Source organism: Atta colombica, unplaced genomic scaffold (genome assembly GCF_001594045.1).
Source record: "Atta colombica isolate Treedump-2 unplaced genomic scaffold, Acol1.0 scaffold89, whole genome shotgun sequence".
NCBI classification, from domain to species: Eukaryota; Metazoa; Arthropoda; class Insecta; order Hymenoptera; family Formicidae; genus Atta; species Atta colombica.
In genome coordinates this window covers 328,023-347,057 of record NW_017259582.1, presented here as the reverse complement: position 1 = coordinate 347,057, position 19,035 = coordinate 328,023, and the positions used below count along the sequence as shown (strand labels likewise).

General features: G+C 32.4%; 2 protein-coding genes across 3 annotated transcripts; both read left to right on the top strand.

The window, feature by feature from the left end:
• The first annotated feature begins 369 nt into the window (after positions 1–369).
• LOC108693248 (phosphatidylinositol 4,5-bisphosphate 3-kinase catalytic subunit delta isoform) lies at positions 370–7,538 on the top strand. Its single transcript, XM_018202094.1, has 10 exons — positions 370–1,028; positions 3,235–3,693; positions 3,782–4,219; positions 4,298–4,728; positions 4,808–5,098; positions 5,174–5,452; positions 5,737–6,006; positions 6,079–6,393; positions 6,464–6,926; positions 7,009–7,538. The coding sequence occupies exons 1-10, from the start codon at positions 864–866 to the stop codon at positions 7,138–7,140; spliced, it is 3,243 nt and encodes a 1,080-aa protein (XP_018057583.1). The 5' UTR covers positions 370–863; the 3' UTR covers positions 7,141–7,538.
• LOC108693249 (protein white) lies at positions 7,327–16,827 on the top strand. 2 transcript variants are annotated; one of them, XM_018202096.1, is made up of 10 exons: positions 7,327–7,433; positions 12,284–12,518; positions 12,626–12,936; positions 13,703–13,901; positions 13,978–14,116; positions 14,177–14,513; positions 14,739–14,870; positions 15,609–15,837; positions 16,244–16,349; positions 16,428–16,827. In XM_018202096.1, the coding sequence occupies exons 1-10, from the start codon at positions 7,332–7,334 to the stop codon at positions 16,699–16,701; spliced, it is 2,064 nt and encodes a 687-aa protein (XP_018057585.1). In that variant the 5' UTR covers positions 7,327–7,331; the 3' UTR covers positions 16,702–16,827. The 2 variants fall into 2 exon arrangements, with proteins under 2 accessions (XP_018057585.1, XP_018057584.1); XM_018202095.1 differs by lacking the exon at positions 7,327–7,433 and adding an exon at positions 11,100–11,211.
• Positions 16,828–19,035: the final 2,208 nt, after the last annotated feature.

Sequence of the window (19,035 nt, the reverse complement as noted above, 5' to 3'; positions counted from 1 at the left end):
GGATTATGATTGATCAATTTCTACAGATTACGGCATAATAAATTGACAGATTACGGCCATTACGGCCAATATAATCTTTTTTTCTACCATAAAAGAGAATCGATTCTTTAAAAAGAAAAGGAGAAGCGATTCTTTAAGAATCAAAATTCTCGAAAGTCGATTATATATTCTCGGTCAGAACACCGATCTTTAAGAATCGGAAAAGATGAATTCAACAATTGAGTGAGTGCTCGCTGTTATTGGTGTATTCTTCTAGATCATCCAATCAGATTCTTAGATGTAGAAAAATATACCAATAGCAGTGAGAACTCACTAAACTATTGAGTTCGCTGAATGCGCTCAATTTCGCATCACTGAACGTGAGGTAAATAATGGCGGAACCGTGCATTGTTATTACGCGTAGACGATAATGGTTATTTGTATCTTAGCACGTAAACGAACGAGATATCGGTCTTATTTGAAAAGATGCATCAGTTAAGACGCGTTTCCGCCACGTCGCAAATGTGAGGCGACGCCCGCGGCGCGAGAACGCGCAAGAATTCCCCCTCGAGGAGAGAGAGAAAGAGAGAGAGTGAGAGACTCGCGGTTGTGTCGTAATTCGGAGTGAATAGCGACATACTCTGCACCGCGACGTTTCCGAACGTTTCCTGACGTTTATGATCTGTTTCGCTTCCCATTCGTAAAACGGACAGGATGAGTCGCGGTTTCGTCCGTCAACATGAACGGTTTAGGAGATATTTTTGATAACGCTCCCATTTCCCCTTGTGATGTAAGGAGATCTTGACGTACGTGGTGCTTCGCCCACCGTACGTGCGTGTTAACTTGTGCCTGAAAGGAGTACTCGAGAGATTTTGTTATTCATCATGGTGCACGGCAACATACCGAATGCATACAAATATAACTTTTGGGCGGAGAGGCCCGGGGACGCGCACGAGCCCGCTGTGGTGGAACTCACGTGCCTGATGCCAAACGGTGTTGTCATACCGTTTGAAATCAATCGCAATATTACCTTAGATCAGATCAAGGAGGTGAGTATCTTGTGTATACAACATATCTAATGGTGAATTCAGTCACTCACATTGCATTGGATAACTATACATTGAAAGCTGCTTCGTACAAAGTATCTCTAAATACAATGATATGATATAATTAACTTTTACAATTAAATAATATACGTATATTCTGTTAAATAAAGTGACAATATTTCCTAATGGCAAGTTACCCACAGATTGCTGTCAATTTTGAAACAGCTTTGCTTAAGTTGTTTTCAATATTAAAAAAAAAAAAGCTTCTGATTTTGCTTATTAAATTGCCGATTATTAATTGTTTAAAGTGTTTATATGCTCTATTTAATTATGCTAATTTCATGTATAGCAGCTTTTAGTATACTAATCATTAATTAAATGTAATGCAAGGGATCGAATTTGCTACAAGTCTGTTGTTTATTGCTGCAGTGGACTGTACTAACTTACTTTTGCCAAATGTTAAATGTATATACATATGTATATATGTATACACATAAAATTTTAAGTATAAGGAATATATACACTACTTCAGTTGTAAAGAACAGACCTCCAAGGGGAACAATATTCTCTTTCTTATTCTTTAATCCTTTAATTGTACCAATGGAATACATATAATATTTGCATAGCAATTGATGTACTAGATATATGACTTGAATATAAAAAATATGAAAAATATGGTTATATTGCTAGGATATGTTTTAATTAATTGTTCACAATGCTCATTTGTTTTTATTTAATCATAAGAACATAATAACATCAATAAGTAGATACTAGATATGTGTATGTGAATTTATTATCCAAGTAATATAAGACTTGGATTCTCTTACAGTAGTTGAATGAGTGCAAAAGTTTGTGTCAGATTACAAAAAATTTTTATGCGAGTTTAAAATACAATATTTTATTCATATTAACAATTGTATCATTTTAATGGAGTAAAATTTCAACTTTAAGAATCTGTTTTTTTTAATTATATAAATGATTTTGAACAGAGTTATAAGCAATCGAAATGAAAATGTTTTTTCATTGACTTTCATAATTTTGTATGTCAAGGTCAAGGTGTTTAGAGATTTGTAAAAATGAAAATAGCAAGGAACAGCCTCAAAAGATCTTGATTTTGACAAACACATGTTATCAAGGTTATAATCTTGAACAACATTTGAAAAGTTTTATCAATTTGGACATTATAGATAATGCTATAATACTGGTGATATTATAATTTTCAAGCCTTAGAACTAAAAAAGTAGTTAATGGAAAAATATTTCATTATAGTATTTTCTTTGTTATAGTATAGTAGTTATAGAAAAGTTCTGGAGATCTATAAGAATATACAATAAAAAAATGAGGATTTCCATTGAAAAAAATCGATTTAATTTTGACCCAACCTTGGCGATCAAATGTCAAAATATCAAAATGATACGATTAGTAAAAAGGTCTTTTTAAACTCTACGACTTTTGCCTGAACAAGTTTTTCTGTAAAATTTATATTTTATGAAATATTCAGGAGTTTCCGGTACTTTTGCCTCACCCTGTATGTATGTGTGTGTGTGTTGTGTATATGCAGATTGAAGGTTTGCTACGTCACATGTTCCAGCATGCTCCAATGTGTTCTTGCTATAGCAACGAGTGCATTAGAGTAAGTAAATGCTATGATAGGAGCATTTTAGAGCATGCGACACGAATAAACTTTGAATCTTCATAACTGTACTAACATGAAATGAATTACTGCAACTAGGAAGAAGGCAAGAGACCACATATATGAGAAATTGAAATATTCATCTCTCTTGATAAAATCTTGGTACAACTATATTAAGATTTACCTGTAGTGAAATAATCATATATGTAAAACATTATGTTTTTGATGAGAATTATCTCATATTCTTGTCTAAATTTCATAAATAATTATAAGGATGAAATTACAAGAGTTACAAGCTTCATGCAACACATGTTGCATAGAACACATCTTTAGATATAATATAATATAACAATGAAACATATATTTATTTAACAGTTATTAATGTATTTCGGTACACATATTGTAGCAGAAATACTAAAAAATATTTTATATTTATTTAAATTTGCAATTATTTTATAAATATAACAATGTGAACATAAAAGATAAGTCAGTGCATATGAAATATTCCAATATTGTACAGTTAAAGGATTACTATCGTAATGATTGCAAAAATATAAGCTAATGGATACTTAACAGGATCTGTGGGATGAGGCTAGTAAATATCCTCTTCACGGAACATTGAAAGACGCGCCGTCATATGTATTTTCGTGTATTAATTCGAACGCAGAGATAGAAGAATTGCGGGATGAAACGAGACGTCTCTGTGATATAAAACCCTTTTGTTCGGTATTAAAAGTTATAGAACGGGAAGGTATAAAAAGTGATAGAAATTTAGACTCGCAAATTGGCGTTCTAATCGGTAAGGGATTGCACGAGTTCGCTGCCCTGAAGAATTCCGAGGTCAACGACTTCAGATGGAAGATGCGGCTCCTGGGAGACGACGTAGCGTTAAATAGGCAGAAAAGATGTTGGACGGAAAAAGTGCATTATCAGTTTCCTTCGAGAATAGCGCCAACGTCTACTGTACCTAAAAATATTGAGAGTCGTTTAAAAGACGGAAATATCGTTTTAGTTACTAAATTCGAAAAGTCAGAGGTAAGACAAAATTATTTCCAAAATTATTTCGAAGAAAGAAAATTCATTCGAATAAATTCTCATAAAAAGTGATATTGTTTTTTTGTAGGTTGCGTTTACCTTTCAAATAGCACATATTACTACACCTCCTGAACTGATCGAGGCAATCCTGAATAAAAGGGCAAATACTCTTAAAACTCGCGGCGAACAACCAAACGATTTTACGCTGAAGGTTTGCGGACAGGAAGAGTATTTAATTGGCGATAATATTCCGCTTATACAATTTTGTTATATTCAAGATTGCCTAGCGAAAGATATCATGCCTACGCTGGTTACGCTCAGCAAACAGAGTGTACCTGTGGACCAAGATAGCGCCTTCGACAATCCGGACGTGGATACGTTGCAACGTACGAAACCATCGTCCTCTACGTTAACATTACGTAAAAAGGGCAAGCATATCTCAGCGTGGAAAATCGAAGAACCTTTTGTCTTCACCGTAAATGGAATTTCTCGCCTTAACTGTGATGCCGCGCATCGTACTGTGGAGGTGTGTTTCAATTTTTTTGATATTTCTTTAAAATAAAATTATTTGAGTTTTGTTCCTTGTTTTTTTTTGTACATATAGATTGGACTGCAAGCTGGTCTTTTTCACGGTGGAAAATCTCTCTGCGAAAGTCAGAAAACCAAAGAAATTATTGTAAGTTCCGACGGTAGCTGCGAATGGGAAGAGACTCTCAAATTCGACATTAAAGTGAGGGATATACCGCGAATGGCACGGCTGTGCTTTGTATTATATGAGATCAGTAAAACTGCGAAGGGTTTAAAGAGCAGGAGACTGATTAGGGATTCGAAGCAGGAGCTCTTCATAAATCCTTTATGTTGGGCGAATACGACAATATATGATTTTAAGTCACAATTAAAAACGGGTGCTATGACATTGTATACATGGACATACGCAGAGGACATACAAAATGATGATTTGCTTCATCCCCTTGGGACAGTAGTGTCCAATCCACATATAGATAGGGCAGCTGCTCTCATGTTAACATTTCCAAAGTAATTATTTGTTTTCTTATTTAGAAAATGAGAATATTGCATTACATTATGCATCACATTTGCTTTTATTATTTTATAGTTATGGAAAAGATCAATGTGTCTTATATCCTACTCCGGAAAAAATGGTAGAATATGCCCAAACATTGCGAGAACAATCTAACGAGCGCTTAGCTAAAGATGAATTAAATCAGGAATCTGATGTTGGTAGCCAACAATTGGAACAATTGAGATTACTAGCCGACAGAGATCCGCTGCACGAATTACATGAACAAGAGAAGAAGACGATGTGGACGTTGAGGCATCATTGTCTTCGCGAAATCCCGACGCTTTTGGCTAAACTGTTACAATGCGTTGAGTGGAACGATCACAGGTAAGAAATTAATCGATTAATTGCTTATAAAGTTGTTACGAAAGATAACAGATTAAGACTCGTGAACCTTTGTAGAGAAGTTGCAGAGGCCACAGCGCTTATACAACAATGGCCGAAACTGCCAGTAGAGAAAGCGTTGGAGCTGTTAGACTACGCTTACGCTGATCAAAATGTTAGAAATTTTGCTGTCCGCTGTTTAAGAGACGTAACAGATGACGATCTCAGTCTCTACCTGTTGCAGCTGGCTCAAGCCTTAAAACATGAAAATTATTTGGCATGTCCTTTGACAGAATTTCTTTTAAAACGGGCACTTAATAATCAGAGGATAGGACACTTTTTATTTTGGCATCTCAGGTTAGAGGCAACAGAATTTGCATGCATTTTATTTGCTTATTATAATTTAAAATCTCTTTTGGTATTATTACATGTATTAGTTTATTGTTCTAAAAAATAAATTACAATCATCTCATTTTTTATTGAAAATTTAATTATTTAATCAATCAGGCATTTATAAATCAAGGCACATGTGAGGTGACAATCGAGATTAAATAATTAGTCGATCGCTTTACATGAAGCCTCACGATTATCTTTATTGCTTACACTTTAAATTAATTCACTGCTCATTTCTTGAAAATTAGATCAGAAATGCAGGTTGGCGCAGTATCTGTTCGTTTCGGTCTTATATTGGAAGCATATTGCAGAGGAAGCCAACAGCACATGTTATCGTTATTTAGACAAATGAAGTGCTTGGAAAAATTGAGGAGTGTTTCGCAGCAAGTGAAGCAGAAGAAGGATCGTAAGGCCGCCCTTCAGGGTTTTCAAGACATCATCCTGGAACCACACTGCCAGGAGGCAATATCCGATGTCCTTAATCCTCTTGATCCAAGTTTCAGATGGAATCGTATCAAGTGAGTTTACCATTTTCACTTGTTGAATATGTTATTTTTTACATTTCCTACATCTTGTTTTCGTTTTATCAGAATCGAAAAATGCCGATTAATGGACAGCAAAATGCGTCCGCTCTGGTTAGTTTTCGAGAATAGTGATCCTTTTGGCGAAGATATTTACTTAATTCTCAAACATGGAGATGACTTGAGACAAGACATGTTGACACTCCAGATGCTACGTATTATGGACAAGCTCTGGAAGAAGGAGGGCTTGGATTTACGTATGAATCCATATGGTTGCATATCTACGGAGAACAGAGTCGGGATGATAGAGGTGGTGCTAAATGCGGAAACAATTGCAAACATTCAGAAGGAAAAGGGCACATTTTCTGCAACAGCGGCCTTTAGGTGAGTAGTGAAAATACAAAATATAATTCAACAAATGTCAGACTTCTTCATAATTTCTTTGTATTTACAGGAGAGGTTCCTTATTAGCTTGGTTGAAGGATCACAATCACACGGAAGCGGCGTTGAACAAAGCGATTGAGGAATTTACTTTAAGTTGCGCGGGTTATTGCGTAGCGACGTACGTTTTAGGGATAGCCGACAGACATTCTGATAATATAATGGTTAAGAAGACTGGGCAACTGTTTCATGTCGATTTTGGTCATATTTTGGGTCACTTTAAGGAGAAATTCGGATTCAGACGTGAACGAGTACCCTTCGTTTTGACCAATGATTTCGTACATGTCATAAATAAAGGTCAAACGAAGAAAGGACACGCTGCCGAGTTTCAAAGATTTCAGAATCATTGCGAGCAAGCCTTTTTAGTTCTGCGCCAACATGGAGGACTTATATTGTCTCTGTTTGCCATGATGATATCTACCGGCCTGCCTGAACTCTCGTCGGAGAAAGATCTGAATTATCTTAGAGATACCTTGGTACAATAGCTATTAAATTATACATTAATATATCCAATTAAGTATAATGAGTACATTCAAATGCATTTAAATACGTTTACAGGTTCTAGAAATGTCTGAAGGCGAGGCACAAAAGCATTTTAGGAGCAAATTCGACGAGGCTCTCTGCAATTCGTGGAAAACGTCGTTGAATTGGGCGTCGCATAATATGTCCAAGAACAATAAGACTACATGAATAGCAACAATTATCAATAATGTGAGAGATTCTACGCACCTAAAAATACTGTCACATGACGTCATCGAACGTTACATCGCATTACAAAATGTAATGTTGAGACGTTGTGACACATCTGACAAGCACATTGCGTTTGGCTGCTTGTCCGAGGCTGGAGGATTGCAAAAAAATAAAGCTGTCGTTTCCGACAGATGTCGTCAGGATTGAAAATCGACGACCATAATCAGTATTTGAGACTGCATAAAACGATCATTGCTACTGATATCAGCGAATTCGTACTATCGAATGATTTAGTAAAATGATTTCTCGAGACTCGGATACATTCGTACGGTTTTAGAGCTCTACTTTGTGCAGTACAAGCAGTGTCTATGTTCAATATGATAGTACTTTTCTTAAGTATGGACGATATTAATTAAACAAGAAATCTTCTCTTTGATTAAAAATTAATTTAAAACATTTGAAATTCCATCGATTGATTTTAAATCTTAATTTGTTAAAGTCTAAGATTATTTTCATTTTGTTAGATAATTAAATCTTGTTAAAATGGATATCATTCTAAAATCAACATTTATCACAAAAGCTTGTGATGATATATATGAGAATGTTACTTGCAACAATAAACCGCTAAATATCTCTACTGTCTCGTTAACATAAAAAAAGATCTTAGTTTTACACGAAATAGAGATACATTTGCTATACTCGATTTATTACAAATATAATACGAAAAGGCATATGCCATACGCCGCAACCTTTAATTAAAACAGGGTTGTTAGCGGAAAATCTGGGAAAGCTGGGAAAAGTTCAGAGAATTAAAAAAAAAATAGAAGGTTAAGAAAACTGGGGAAACCGAGAAAAATCAGGGAATCAAGGAATTTATTAATCTAAGATAAAAATAAATTACTATTATATCAATTCTAATTTTTACATTTTGCTTTTTAAAAATGATAAATAGAATTTTTAATTTTTTTAAAGCATTGTAAATACTTTTTAGAATTTTTAATTTTGCAGTTAGCATTTGTAAAAAATCATTAACGCACATTGTTAAAAAGAAAAAACTTGTAAAAGTCAAAATATGTATGTATTAATGACATTGTTAATTGAAATTAATTAAAATGATAATTAGATCATAGTGTTTAATGGGATGATTAAATCTCTATAAGAAAAGATAAGCAATGTGCAAAATAAAGATAAAATATGCTGTTTTCTGTAATTCATTTGTTTTTTGATTCATCGTAGTCATATTGTAAGTCATATTGTATTTATGTTTGCAACTTGTTTCTTAAGGTAAATAATTCTTTGATTTATTGTATGTATCATATTTATGATCTCTTTAAAGAAAAGTACACATAATACACAAAATATATACAATCTAATATATGATAAAGAGTATACGTACATACATTAAAAAAGTGAATTTATGATATAATTGATATAATTACAGATAAATATATTATGAAAAATCTTTATGTTTATGGCCGAGTTTTAACGACAGGAAATATTTTTCATTGATTTGTAATTAATCATTGTTCTAATTCATGTCTGTGTTTTTTCTTATCACAAATTAATTTAGTATCGCTATAGCAAAGAAATTCATTTTCAAAAATCTTCGTTGTCAACCAAGTTTAAATATATTGGTCTTCTAGAATCACTTTATTTAGAGTTTCTTTCAGGCTTTTACGTTGGAGAATTTTTTTTAAAGGTAACTGGAAAATATTCTTCTGTTTCGCTAACAATCCTGTAAAAAGAGCGAAAGGGTTCGATGATCATTTAGATAACAGATGATGACGGTTTATTCCGTACCACTGGCAATGACAGTGTGATAATTAAAAGCAATATCTATTTTGCGAAATTGCCCAAAACGATACCGATAAAGGTATTACGACCAAAACGATCAATTTAGGATGATCTCAATTGAAATAATCGAATGTTCAACAATTCGATGCCTATTGCAAAAAATCTGAGCGGTTGTACGCACGTGCGAAAAATCAAATTTTATAATGCAAATAAATATTGATTGCGATTTCCAAAATCGTTTTTGATTTTTGAGATCCTTTTTTTTTGATGGATTGTATCTAGAGGATGTTAAAAGATCTCACAAGTCAATTGGTTCTAGAACATTGTATTTTTTCGTCTTTTTTCTGAGATCTTGAAAAGTGATTAATTGATATGATAACTTCAAAACTTTTATATTTATTTTTGAAAAAATTAATGAGTATCTGAAACTATGATTTGGAATTTTTCACATAAGCACAAAGAATTATCTTTAAACAAATCGTATTTCAAAAATGCGTTCTAATCCTCTTCTTGTTAGCAAAAATCGAAATAGGTTTTGCAAACTTACAGTCAATATAATTACACTGAGTGCGCGCGAAAATTTCCTAAAGATTACGTAAGTTTTGTGTTGGAGACGATTCTCTATAATTTTCTAGGAATTTGGCGTAATTAGATCTTATAAGAATATAACGTCGATTTAAAGTTGTGAATTTTAAAAGATACAAATAGCGTGATTTTTAAGATTCTGATGTCAAATATAATCACAAACGTGTCACAATCAAATCCACGTGATTTTTGGAACATTAGTTATTTGTATTGTAAAATTTGATTCGTCGCACATACAATCGTGCCTGAAACTCGCACTAGTTATTGTATTGTACAATCGCGCCTTAGACTTGCACTGGTTATTGTATTGTAAATACCACATACATATGTTAATGAGTCAAACAAGTAGATTTGAAATAACCGAGTGTTTCCTTTAAATACGATTATACGAAGACTTGATTATACGAAGGATTAATTGTCGATTTGCGTAAGAGTGCGCTCTGCTGAAGATATTTTTCTTACTCGACTTTTACCACATTCAAAAGTTCAATCTCGTTTAAATGATGATACATTTCGTGCTGATGACTTGTAAAACTTCTTAGTTATTGTCACATCGTGATATCGTGTCTAAAATACGTGAAAATAATGGGAAAAAAACACTACGAGAGATATATATTTTGATATATATAAATATACCGCAATATATATTATTATTATCCACATTAGCTATATATAATTACAATAGGGCCATTCATACTTCAGCGCTGTCCTACGTAATAGACCGCTACGCTTTCTAAAACGGCTCTAAAACGCACGACCGTACGCGCGCTCTCCACAATGTAAGGTAAAATAATGATCTCTAATACATTAGGAAAAAAAATAAATAATGTTGCAGACTGCGTCAATGCTGCATATCCATATCACCATCCTCTTATTACTTACTAGCACATTATATTTAAAATTTAAATTGTCGAGAAACGTACAAGAAAAAAGAACTTTATACGCATAATAAATACACATAATAGATACCTAATATACATATGTATATACATATCTTGAAGCTTCTTGATTTTATTTCTCAGTGCTGCTTTTTCTTAATATGATTTCTTAATAGACGGATTTACGCGGATTTGACTCGACAAAGCGTATATAGGGCTATACAGTAAATATGCAGTGTACGGTAACATATTGGATATGGAGAGGGGCATTCGTTCCTCGAACCAATCTCCACACGCGTATTTGTCGTGTATGTTCTTTCATATTGTACGCAGGTGTACGTTTGTACGCATCCGCGATATCGTTTCCCGGGGAAACAAGCCGGTTTGCTCTCCGAACATATTTTCTGTTATATCTCGAACAACAATCATTCGTATAAATCGGCTATATTTTCCATCGTCTTACGACAGAATATTTCTCGTATCAAAATATGTTATTTCGTATGAAACGAATAGATCTTCTGTATTAGTCTCAGTGTCTGTTGTAAATAAAACCAACTCTGAAACCTGAATTTTCTTGATTACAACCGATCTTTTCGAAGAATTACTGCGTTATGCGAATTACTGCGGAATACATAAAAGCGTTCTATTTATTAACAGATAAGAGACTCGTATTTTAATCAGTGTATTTGTCGGTGTGTCGGAGGAAAGTCGTATAAAAATGACGGCTACCGAAGAAACAGAGCCATTGATATCTACAACATCTTCATCTTCTGTTAATAAGATTCAAAGAATCACTTATCGTACAATTTCCTTCGTAAGTACAAGTAAGATACTTATATGATATAATTACCACATTTTGTCAATGCGGTATATCGAGAGATAACGAATCGATGTAGCGATTGTGACAAATAATTTTTAGTTGGAGCATTTTTGTGTATTTTTTAAAAATTTATTTTATGCGTACATACATATTTTATTCTTGTACTCGTGACAACTCTTTTAAACTCAGCGTAGACGATATTCATGTCTATGGCTTCGATTATCTGATGTAATTAGGTACTTTTCTTTCTTTTAACAAACACCAAAGTTGAGATTCACTCAATATTCGAAAATAATAGAACTTTGGTAAATTAATTTTTAATATTAGAAAATTAAAAAACAATAAATTTCTTGATATTTTTATTCAAAAATTTTGTTTTAAAATTGGCTACAAAGAAATATAAAAATATTCGATAGCTTGTGTGAAACTCTAATGAAAGATTTCTTTAGAATTCTATAAATTTTCAAAACTTTTATAAATTTTATAACTTGTTATTGAAAAATTTTCGGATTTTTTATACGAATTAATTGGAATTACTTCAGAAATGCTGAAAAATATCTGCATTTTTAAAATAATATTCTTTTCTAACGAAAATTTTTCTAAGATTTCCTCATATAATTTTTCGAAATTTCTGTATAATATTTTAGAAAATTTCTTAGACTTTTCATACAAATTGAAACACTTCAGAAATGCTAAAAAAAGTTAATATCTTTTCTAAAATTGTTTATATACGTAAATTCTAAAATTTTTCATTGGACCTTTAATGAAAAATGATGCGATTTCGGCAACCTTATCCTATGTGGCCTAAATATATATAAATTGTAAATTCTGAATATTCTAAGATTTCTCATTCTATCATTTTCGAAGAAAATTTATAAAATCAAAAGAAGTTAAAATCCTTTTTTAGAAATTTTCATAAAATATGAAAAAATTTTAAAAATATGATATAAAAATTTTTTTCCATCAGAGAATACTTTATATACAATGAAAAGAATATTAGTAAAGATGTACATTATTATTTCTCTTCAACAAAATCAGAGAAAAATACGTTTTACAATCATTATAGGAAGATAATGAAGGAAATACATTGCACGACGGAAACTCTGAGAACTCGTTTGATCTTAAGCCGATTTCGAGCTTGTCGACAGCCGCAGATTTTAACAATGAAAGTTTTGGCAACAATATTACGTATACGTGGAGCAATGTGAATGTGTATTGCAGCGTGAAAAATGACAGAATTTGGGATCGGCTGATGTTCAAGTCCAGAAAATTCATTGCGCAAAAGCACATATTAAAAGATGGTAAAATAAAATGGAAAAAGCAACTTTTCGTTTATTTTTTATATATTTAACAATTTTACAAAATATATTATTCTAGTCTTTATTTTGTTTTGGAATCATCATTCTAGCATACGGAATAGCTTATCCCGGTGAACTGCTCGTAATTATGGGTGCGTCAGGCGCAGGCAAGACAACTTTATTGAACGCATTGACGTTTCGTTTAGCAAACGGACTGTCTGCATCCGGTCTAATGGCCGTCAATGGCCAAAGGATATCACCAGGCGTTCTTACCTCGAGGATGGCTTATGTGCAACAAGATGATTTGTTTGTTGGCACGCTCACCGTGATAGAACACCTAATGTTCCAAGCGGCAGTGCGAATGGATCGGCAAATCCCTCGTAACCAGAGAATTAAGCGAGTTAATGAAGTCATTAATGAAGTAATTTGATCATGTTGTCGAATACATCATCAGTTATCCTTATTATATTGCAAGCGAGAAAATTCAAAATTTTTCTCTTGATTTGTTCATACTATTAAATATTAATTACTAAATATTAAATATTAATTATTAAATATTAAATTAATAAGTTGAAATTGCCTAATTACGATCGATGTGGGAAGAATAATCAACTTAATTTCTTATGACTTATAAGACTTAAAATTTAGATAATGATTTATTTAGGAAAACTTATAAATTAAAGAATATACGACAGAAAAACATTTTGAGCATGTTTTTAATTTAAAATATGATCTTTTGCAATCAATATATCACTCTGCTCAAATTTTTAATTTTTGCCATTGAAAGTACTCATCTTTTATAACCGTTTTTAATTGATCTGTCACAGCGGTTTCAATTTACAAAATATCATCGAATTAAAAAAATGTAACTTTACATCTAGTCTTCTCATCTGACTTGTCTTCCCCTGACTACTTAATTCTTGTTTCCGAAACTGTAGTTGAAAAATTAAAGATTTGATATTCCAGAAATCAAGCTGTTATTACCAAATAATTGAAGACATTTATAAAGAGACTTATTCAATTGATGATGCAAAGATTGAAAAAGAAAATAGATCAGCAATATATTAATTGTAAAGAATTCTATTTTGAATAAAAAACATTCGACATCTTTGACATATTTTTTATTTTATACGATTTTTGTCTCAAAACTTACAATTTGTATTTAATGGCTTCCCTTTTGAAAGTAGCTCGCTCTGTCGAAATGCCGAAATACAGTGATTGGAATACCCGGTAGAAAAAAGGGCCTCTCGGGAGGCGAGATGAAGAGATTGTCTTTCGCTTCCGAGGTACTGACCGATCCTCCATTGATGTTATGCGATGAGCCAACGTCAGGTTTGGATTCCTTTATGGCTCATCAGGTTGTCTCTATTCTGAAAGCATTGGCGGGTGAGTTTGTGCCGATCCTTATTATATAGCAAAGCTATTCTGCATTTAAAAAATTAATAAATAGACAATTCAACAGCACGTGGTAAAACAATCATCGTCACTTTACATCAACCGTCTTCGGAGCTATTCGCTCTGTTTGACAAGATTCTGCTGATGGCCGAGGGAAGAGTCGCCTTTATGGGTACAGCTGCGCAAGCTTGTACTTTCTTCAAGACGTAAGTCCATGGATTGAAAAATTCATTTTTAAGCCGTTTTAAATTTACATTTTGTCACAGGCTCGGAGCTGCCTGTCCCAGCAATTACAATCCTGCTGACTTCTTCGTGCAAGTGTTAGCTGTGGTACCAGGACGCGAGCAAATTTGTAAATACGCGATCGAAACGACATGCGATACCTTCCGGAGAAGCGAATACGGTGCAAATATCGTTTTGAAGGCTGAAGCCATCCATGGCGAATTCGAAGATACTCTCAGACGGTTCAATCAATCCAAGAATTCCAGCCGATCGGTTTACAAAGCCAGCTGGTGTGAACAATTCCGTGCGGTTCTATGGCGATCCTGGCTATCGGTGATTAAAGAACCGATCCTCATTAAAGTCCGCTTCCTGCAGACTATCGTACGTTTCCCTCCAATATTAAATCTATTTGCAAAATTTAAAAGAAGTTTAAACTATAGAGTTGCATATTGTAATTTGTAAAGATATGTATTTATTTGATTAATAAAATAATTTAATTCTCTTTACGCTCTTTGATGTACTACTTATCTGTACAAATAATCGTTGACAAGTACAAAAGATAACAAAGACAATTACAAAAGAACAAATTTAAATTTTCTGCTACAGATGGTCTCGTTGTTGATCGGCATCATTTACTTCGGCCAGCGAATAGATCAGGACGGCGTGATGAACATCAATGGAGCCCTATTTATCTTCCTTACCAACATGACTTTCCAAAATGTTTTCGCAGTCATTAACGTGAGACTTTAAGACGTAATGTACAAATAACTAAATCGTATTTGCAATTCCATGACGAAAATGACATGACTGAAAATAATGAGAAAACTGCAAAATTAGTATTCTATTAATGTGAATTTCACTCTGTAAATTAAATTTAATCTCGGTTTAATTTATTCTTTATCTCTTTCTAATTCTTATTAGAATATCATTATACTTATGTATCCATTTTTATCAATGTAGATTAATTTTAATATCGATTTAATTCTCTCTTATCATCTTTTTCTAATTTTTAAGAAAAGATAAGAAATAAATTAAACTGAGATTAAAATAATCTACTGGCGAAAATAAATATCAGAGAAAAATATCTTTTTCTAGTTTTAATAGTAATTCTAATAATTCTATAATTAATAATAATTCTTTTACACTTATTGTCCGAAGAAAACATAATGGAAGCATCTATATAGATGACAACTACAAATTTTATATGTAGAATTAATATATAATAATTAAATAAACTATTTTATAGGCATTGCAAATATAAAATAGTTTATTCAACTATGTAATTAATTCTACATAATATAAAAATTGTATAGTTGTCATCTATATAGTTGCTATAATCACTATATTTTTCTCTGACTGAATGAATATTGAAAACTAAATATTATTAATTAGAATTACTATTAAAACTAGATATAAATAATTTAAATCAAAACTAAGAAATAGACATAAAAAAATATATATGTGTGTTGCGTACAGGTGTTCTGCGTCGAGTTGCCAATATTTCTTCGCGAACACAAGAACGGTATGTATCGCACTGATGTCTACTTCATCTGCAAGACATTAGCAGAAACGCCGATATTTTTAGTGATACCGATGATCTTCACTACTATAGTTTATCCTATGATTGGTCTTTATCCAGACTTTAAGCACTTCTTCATTGCTACTGCTATAGTAGCTCTTGTAGGCAACGTATCGACTTCATTCGGTAATCAAAAACTTACGGCAGGTGTATTCAGGATGTTTTTTTCGGAGAGGATTTTTATTAATTTTGTTATTACATAAACGAAAACATTTTGTGATAATGAATCGCTTTTTTGGATACTTTAGTAGTAAAGTTTAAATGTCTTCTTCTCTGATTTCTAATACAAATTCTAATGGAAGTTATTTATATAGTCATAATGGGCAAAAAATATTTTATGACAAGAAATATTACTCAGAATCAAAAATACAGAGGAAGAATGATATTTTTTAATTAAAAATGAAAAAAATAAAAATTTTGGGGCAGTTTAAATCCTCCCAATTCTCTTCCTAAATACATTTATATGAGATAACACTAACATTGTGTTATCTTTTTTATTTAATAATTATTTAAAGTTTTATTTCTCTTGCAGGCTATTTAATATCTTGTATCAGCAATCGCGTATCCGTGGCCCTCTCCGTTGGTCCCCCAGTTATAATTCCATTTTTACTTTTTGGCGGTTTCTTCTTAAACACAGCGTGAGTATCTCACATTATTTCGAACAACAATGATCGAAATGCTGATTAAAATAAATATCGATTTTTCATGTGGAATAGATCCGTACCATCCTACTTCGTATGGTTTTCATATTTATCTTGGTTTCGTTATGGCAACGAGGCACTTTTGATCAATCAGTGGTCAGAGATCGATTCTATAGCATGCACCAGAAGCAATGTGACATGTCCAAAATCGGGACGCACGATTCTCCAAACTTTCAATTTTAAAAAAGAGGACTTTTGGATGGATATTATTTGCTTGTTTGCGCTTATCATCGCGTTCCGCTTTCTGGCATTTTTCGCGCTATTATCAAAAACCTTCCGCTCAAAGTAGTTCTTATATGTATCATCAACAACGATTTGCTCTAATGCTACGTGTACTTTTAATAAACAATTTTAATAAAATTTTTGTATCTTGCACTTGAGTATTTCCGCCATCAAAAAGATATTCACAATAATTAATAACACACTTAATATATACTTATTATTTTGAGAAATTACTGCTTAAAATAAAAATTTACAAACAACTTTTTTACTTAATTTGTCGAAAACTTTCTTGTTATAATATTTTGAGTCGAGAATTTTGAGATATATAAATATTTATACAGCCTGCTTTTGCTGGAAACAATTAATCGAAAATGTCTACTATATAAAATGAAATTGTATATAGAAATAAATAAAATAAAATTTTTTAGGTCACAAGCTGATGTAATTTGTCATTATTTTAACGTTTTTATTATCATTTTGTATTTATTTGACATTAAAATGACAACAAATTACGTTATATAGTTAATTACGTTATACAATATATTACAGTTTGCTATCCACATTGTGCATATTATAATTTAACATATTTTTATTATTTTGCTCATCTTATAATAAAATGAAAAATAATATAAAACATTTGAAAGTTCTACAATATTTTTTACACGAAAAATATTAATGGATATTAGATTTTTTATCGAAGTAACCATCCTTGCATTTAATCAGTTTTTTACAATTAATCTAAGAAATGTAACTGCAAGTTAATTTTCTGACGGAAGACTTTTTCATTTATCTTCTAAAATAGTTTACAATTTAATTTTAGAAAAAAGACTCTATATGACTGAAATTTATTTTTTTTTTAATTAAACAATGCATAACATACATAAATCACAACTCTAGGCTAAATATAATATTAATGATAAAATTCATGAAACGTTGGCATTAGCAATGGATTACAACATAAACTTGAACTTTTATGTAATTTTTCACTAAAATATACTTACTTACTTTTAATATAATTACTTAATTTTGTGCAATTTCGAATCTTTGACAGAGTATTTAGTTTGGAAATTTACAAACATAATTATTAATTTATGAATGCCGTTGAAAATATCGATTGACACGCGATGACCACAAAAGGCCACGTAATAAGAACTTGGAAAAAATGTACTTTGACATAACGAAACAACGCGGTACAGCTACCACCTACATGTCGGCCGCATTTCCTGTATCAGAACTGACCACTCTTTCGTTCGCTAGATATTATTACAAACCGGTTATCATACATACCGTGCGACCGCACGTATGATATAGAGATATGACAAACAATCTCGGGAGATCTTCAAGTATGTCGTAGAAAAAGATAAAAAGTAGAACACCGAGATCTATATAGATGATACATTACTTGCGATATTGCTGACGGTCCGCGAGTTGAAGATTGTGCCGGGATTGTCGGCATTCGGCTGGAAGCAGACAAGGAAGAAATAAGATACAAATGCGAGGAAAAAGGCCGTTATCGTTACTGCTAATGTTAAAAAACAATGTGCGACAATTCCAATAGCGAAATAAGATCGGCCCGAACTGACCATTCGTCTCGCTTGACGTACGCGTAGGGTTTCGGTTTTCAATTACCACAAGTCGCCTGTGAGTCACGAACATTTATTACAATGAAGAAGGTATTTTTCGGAAGCGGGAGAAAGTCTCGGATGTCTATGCGCTTACTTTACGCATCCGCGAATCGGCGAACGAAATCGATTCGTAAGTGTTAAATTATTGCATAGCTATTCAATCATTGTTCACACGTGCCGACTCTGCAATAATTTCACATTTTTAATAATAATTTAATGTATCGTGATCATTAATATTAATATTTAATGAGAAAAGATAAAATATGTGTATTCGTATCTCTATAATATAAGCTTTTTACGATCGATAAACTTGGACGAGTCTTTCTAATATTGGTATTATATTGCGTTAGTACACGCGTAATGTTTGGTTGAAAAGAAGAGCGAAGAAGGGAAATGAACACAGGCGAAGTGCATCAAGTGTATCGAATGGTAGGCCAGTTACTCGCGCTGACGAGAAGCAAACGCGACGTCTGCAAAAGTTGTGCTTTTACAGTGTCAATCTTCATTTCGCAACATCACATCTTATCGATTTCTCATCCTTCTACAGTCACGTGTAACGTTCTACAGTTATTTGCACAAATCATTGTGCATTAATGATTACATCCTATTATTATCAGAATTACGTAGATCAATCAAGGTAATTTATTTATGCCGTATCATATCTTATTAAATATAACATAGTCCAAAAATTAGATTTACAGATACCTTGTGAAAATTTTTCTTAAAATTCTTATATATATTATTTTTAGAATTTTTATATAAATTTCTCAGAATTT